General features: G+C 43.3%; 1 protein-coding gene across 1 annotated transcript; it reads left to right on the top strand.

Annotated features, from left to right (window-relative positions):
* Positions 1-1,173: 1,173 nt before the first annotated feature.
* LOC119903180 (matrix metalloproteinase-23-like) lies at positions 1,174-5,949 on the top strand (the record flags this gene model as incomplete). Its single annotated transcript, XM_038719437.1, is given in 8 exon segments — positions 1,174-1,310; positions 2,143-2,282; positions 2,760-2,927; positions 3,270-3,434; positions 4,312-4,422; positions 5,396-5,428; positions 5,431-5,521; positions 5,614-5,949. Coding segments are annotated over 8 exon segments (1,020 nt in total), but the record flags the coding sequence as incomplete, so codon positions are not given.

Genomic DNA, 5,949 nt, shown 5'->3' with positions numbered 1-5,949 from the left:
GATTTTAAATTGTTTTAACTTGAAATGAAAAGTATGATAAATGTGGTTAAGTTGTTTTAACTTGAAACTGTGAGTTAGAATAATGAAGAAACGTTCGTTGGTAGACTAGTTAAGAGAAGTTTTCTTGCGTTGAAAGTTAAAGTTGAACAAAGTTATAAAAAGTTCAGTCAACTAAAAAAAACAACGCTGAAACAACTGGAACACTGTAGTTATATCAACTGATGAACTTGAATCTGTGAGTTGAAACAAAGGCATCGTGTTGAGTTAACTTGCATTTTCAAGTAAAAGTTGAAATGTCTGACAGTGCACACACCCGGGCCAATTGCTGTGTAAAATAACTGTGTTTGTTGGCAAGTCTGTTTGGAAGAACTTCAGATTCCAAAGGGACATTTCAGATGCTATTAGACAATCTGACAAGAGCTTCATTTAAGCCCATTTGACCGACTTCACACTTACTGCAAACACTTCCAAACTGAATAAAATAAGTCATATTTCTGGAAAGAAAGTAGAATAATGACCACTGACGGAGAAGACATGATGACCAGGGGGTCAAAGTAAGATTCAGTTTAGGGACTCCCTATAAATTTCATGAACATGCCCCCAAACTTTCTTATGAGTCTAATCAGTCCAATATTTACACATGATGTACAGTAATGCACTTGTCAGTCTCTAAGCACATAGATGGGGTTAAAAGGGTGAAGTGGCCCATTGTAAAGAAACCAAGAGTCAGGGTGCAAGGGCAGTTGTATGTAGCTTCATCTGTTTTTCACTTTAGTTATGTCTCTGTGAGTCCTCATAAATCATCTCAGTTAGGAGAGGAAGGAGAAAAGGCTTCCTGGGTCATAATCAAGGCTGAACTTCAAGTGTTGGAAAGTGGACTTATTAATCAATGAGATAGAATGCCTTTGCATGGAAATCTAATGCATAACATCCAGATGCAAGGCAGTAAAATAACAGCAATTGAGGGTCAAGATAAAAACAAGTCAAACATCAAACCTTTCCGAGGCTTTTAATACGCCTTGATCTAACAAAAATATTTCTCTCATTGAGTTCTTTTGGAAGCCTAATCCACACTGATCATCTTTAGATTAGAACCCAGTTATAGCCTCAAGGTTCCCTCCCTAACTTCACTTCAGTGCGATGTGATTAATTAAAGGTTTTTCTTTGTCCAAGGAAGAACCTTACACCACTGTGTTGCTCATCGGGGTCCGGAAAGAGGCCCGGTCACAAATGCTTCACCTCTCCAGGAACAAGCGCTACACCCTTACCCCAGAGAAGCTCCAGTGGGACAAGTTCAAGCTTACATACAAGTATTCATCTGCATTTCTTCCTTCAACGCAACAGCAAATTACAGTTGTAGAAAATGGAAAAAGGAAAACATATCCTCCTGGGAAATTAAGACTGATGTTAGTTTTGGCAGGGAAACACAAGCACAGATATTTTTCAGCTGAAGTAGGTATTAGCAAACCTTATGGCAAACTTAAAGATCTTGTAGTCATACTGTTGTTGGTGTAGGCAAGCTGCACCTGAATGGATTAATCTACCTCAAATTGAAGAGCTTGTCAGTATCTTCTCATCTCATGTCAGTCAAGACGTCCATTGAAGCTTGTAGGACCAACAAAAGTTCAAAGTGCATCATCGGACAGTGATCGCTTTGCAGAACTCTCTGCTTGTATTTGAGAGGAAAATAAAGGTGCATATGGTGGTGCTTTGCAACCCCACTGCTATTGGTTGGCTGCAACACATTTGGAGCTGTAAAAAGATGATCCCAGAAAGTCCTTTATAAGATGAACTGGATTGAACTAGAAAGGTTTGGCCACCGGGTTCAAAAAGTAGGCTAATCATTGAACCAAATTTCTTTCGTTCCTGAATTAGTGAAATGACATCTTCATCTCTTACATATTGACAGTAGATGTTACCAGCTGATGAATATCTGATTCTTATAAAAATGATCCATATCAGTCTAACCTTAGCCACAATCTAAGGGAATATAAAATCTCAGTAATGGAGCTGTACTTGCAGTGCATGTGGGAATTGTGGTCTTTCTGAACAGTAGCCATTGTGTTTTGGCATATTGCTCTGTTGTAGAGGAATGTGTGTGGAGACCAGATTTAACTACATAATGCTGTTGTTTCTGAGCAGGTTGCTCTCCTACCCTACAAACTTGATAAATGCCAGTGACACGCGTCGAGGCATTGGCAAGGCTTTTGGCATGTGGAGCGACGTCTCGCCGTTCAGCTTCAGAGAGGTGCCAGCTGACCAAGAAGCAGACATTAAGATCGGTGGGTACTCTGCATGTGGCTGCATCAGTCCCCAACAGATGTTCCTTGGCTCTGAGATCCAGACTTCTGCTTTGCCGTTACTGTTTTTCTCTCCGTGCTGTCATCGCCGAAATGTCTTCGGCTCCAAACTTATTAAATCACACTACCGCAACTATATTACCAAGCTTATATTCAGCATGATTCATAATTCTAAATGAAAAAAAAAAAAAGCTTTACAACTTCCATACATGTCAGCCCATGGTGAGGCATTCTAAATGATGCTTTATCTATCCCTATGGGTGCAAACTCCAGGGTCCTGCATAAATATTCAATGACAGTGAGAGGAATGGTTGTCATCCTGCAGGGTGAAGGCTGAAGAAAAAGCTCTGTCTTTTGTAATCAATCATCCCCCCGCTGTAGTCTACACAGAGCAGAAATAATGGAGTGAGGGTTTCCCTCGGCTCTGAGGTATGTGTCTCTCTCTCCCTCTCTTGGCAGGCTTCTACCCCGTCAACCACACAGACTGCCTGCAGTCCTACTTGCACCATTGTTTCGACGGCATCACAGGAGAATTGGCTCATGCATTCTTCCCGCCAATTGGTGAGATCCACTTTGATGACCACGAATACTGGATTCTGGGAAACATGCGCTACAGCTGGAAGAAAGGCATGTGTCTTTATCATGTTTGTTGAATCTGCTAATATTTAACCCATAAGGTGATGGATGAAGCCGATGCTCAGCTGGACAGGTTGTCGGGTAAATGGCAACGGAAAGAGAAAATAACCAACAGTATCTATCTGGGGTGGTGACAGCACATAGATAAGATGCTTGCCTTTGGTGTGGGAGACCTGGGTTCGATTCCCACTGTGAGACATCCACCATTGTGTCCCTGAGCAAGACACTTAACTCCTCGTTGCTCCAGAGGCGTGCGACCTCTGACATGTATAGCTATTGTAAGTTGCTTTGGATAAAAGCGTCAGCTAAATGAAATGTAAATGTATGTCGCAGGGGTTTGGCTGACAGATCTTGTCCATGTGGCAACTCATGAAATTGGCCACGTCCTGGGACTCATGCACTCCATGGACCGGAAAGCTATAATGCACCTGAATGCAACGCTGACAGGGCGCAAGCTAATCACACAGGATGACGTGTGGGGTTTGCACCGTCTCTATGGTATGTTCACAATCCTTGTTTCTTACTTTACTATACAAATGGGCTTTGACAATTGTAAATCAAAATGACGACGTTGTCAGTCATTCAGGAAGCAAAGGCGAATGGACTTATTTGGCCTTGAAGACCTTTGGCATTCATCCAAAAGGTGAACCACTGAAGCCTGAATGAATGGAAGACTTTGTCAAGACCAAAACAGCAAAACCAGTCCTCCTGCCTGGGATCAGACTGATTAGGCCTGAAAGTCAAGCCTAACAGACATGCGTTGTCTGGAACATAAATGAGCACGGAGCATTGCTCATTTTATCATAGTGAAAGACAACTGATGCAGCATCGGAGAAGCCTTGCATTTTTTAATCCAGTTTGACAACGTCTACAACAGGTTCCGTGACGTTGTTGGTACACGTTAAACATGCCAAAGTGAAAGAGAGGATGTGTTACACCACCTTCATGACACATGCACATGCCGTGAAAGTCAGAAAAGATGACAAGCTATGGTTGGTGGAGGTCCATCATGTAGTGTGCCACGTCAGGGCAAGAATTTAAGACAGCTTAATCTGACTAGTGACCATCTCGAAAAGCAAACATATTGTGCAGTCTGATCCTGGCATTAGAAGAATTACATCTAGAGACCAGTAGTAGAAAACCCATGACTACGATGACTACAGCGTTTGTCTATATCCTATATGACACTGAAAGCCAACGTCGCATTAATGAATATTCTATAAATTACTCATGAGTCATCATTAGCGTGCATTAGGGTGAGTCATTTTCATTGGAAGAAAAACTGGATTGGGGATCCAATTTTTTGCTGCTGACTGAGAGCTGTTGTCTGATCCTCCTCAACCTCCTACTCACTCCATCTCCCCCTCTCCTCCAGGATGTTTGGACCGGTTATTTATCTGTCCGGCCTGGGCTCGGAAAGGCTATTGCGACAGCAAGCGCAAGCTGATGCAGAAGCACTGCCCTTCCAGCTGTGATTTCTGTTACGGTAAGATGCAGTAGCAGCAGTCCGGGTACGGTAGGTTGGGGTGGGGGGTGGGGGTGCGAGGAGCCGCTGTGAACCATTTGCCAATGAAGCAACAAGAGCCAACAGGTCCCTCCATGCAGAGCTGTGATGTGGTTTTAAAGAATCTGATTTGAAGGGACAGTTCACTTGCCACTGGAGGAGTTTGTGTTTAGTTCTGGATAATACCAGTTTCCCTAGGAAGGCAATGTGTGTTTTAGCCAAGAGCACTGACAGGTACCTGTTGATGGCTGGCTCTGCACCAAGTATTGATGACACATCAGCAATCTGACAGCCTAAGCCTTAGGGTTATTGTGGGACACACTGGTGCTGAGGTCTCATGTTGCACAACAGGAAATTTTTCCTCTTAACCATCACAGCCCATAGATTGTTGTGGCTTTCTGAGGTTTTTGTCAGCAACAAGGGACAGTGTGGAGAGAGGCAAGAGGATACGATTTCTGGCTCGCAGTAATCTGTTCCTCATTGTTGATTGGGAGACGTTGTACGGCTGTGGAAAATTCCTGAGTGACTCCAAACCGCTGGAATTTCAGACTGTGGCTTGAGGGTTAGACACAGAAGGTCAATTTGGATTTTTGCGGCATTAACGAGAGCGACTGTTTTTTAAGCAGACTTTAAGTTGATCACAAGGCGGCCTGTTGTGTTTGTCAGAAAACAGATGGGAGAGATTATATTGATAAGACAGCCACGGCGCCAGCAGGTCAGGGGTTGTGAAGTGTCTGGCATGATAAGGTTTGTAACAGATATTTTGATTTTTGGCGAGGTAAGGTTAAGGGAGCAAGTTGTGATATCTCCGTTCTCCATGAAATACACTGAGGTACAGGAAAATCTCTTTTTTCTAGCACATTGCTCTCAGATGATTGTTATATGGTTGGGATCCTTGTAAGATATTTACACATTTTATTTTGGAGCATCACTATGCCCCTTGAATCCTCTTCAGAATTCCCCTTCCCCACTATGGCTCCCACCCCGACACCCCGAGGACCAAGCACAAGCTGGTCGTCGAGGGAAAGACGCTCACTTTTCGCTGTGGGAAGAAAATAGCATCGAAGAAAGGCAAAGTATAGTGAGTATCTCTAATCTGTTATCAGTCCACCTTACCGCAGCGATGATGCAGTATGATTTCATGGACGCACTAACGTAAGACTCCTGTTTTAGCTGGTACAAGGACGGGGAGCTGCTGGAGTTCTCTCACCCGGACTACATCTCCTTGAAAGATGACCACATAACCATAGTGGCCAATGCCATCAACGAAGGCACATACACCTGCATTGTGAAGAAAAAAGACAAAATTCTCACAAACTACTCGTGGAGAGTTCGTGTGCGCTACTGAAGGCCATTCCAGCTCCTCAGCACACTGAACAAAACGCATTCACACACACGGTCACAAGGAGACCTCATTCACTAGGGCACATATTTGTTTTAACTATCTTACTTATGTCGGTCATCAACTGTCACGTGTTTTAATAATAAATAATGAATGTTCCATGACAA

The sequence above is a fragment of the Micropterus salmoides genome, unplaced genomic scaffold, assembly GCF_014851395.1.
Source record: "Micropterus salmoides isolate LMB-PRFRI ecotype aquatic unplaced genomic scaffold, ASM1485139v1 Ms_hic_scaffold_1402, whole genome shotgun sequence".
Taxonomy (NCBI): Eukaryota; Metazoa; Chordata; class Actinopteri; order Centrarchiformes; family Centrarchidae; genus Micropterus; species Micropterus salmoides.
This window is presented reverse-complemented; position numbering and strand designations above follow the sequence as displayed.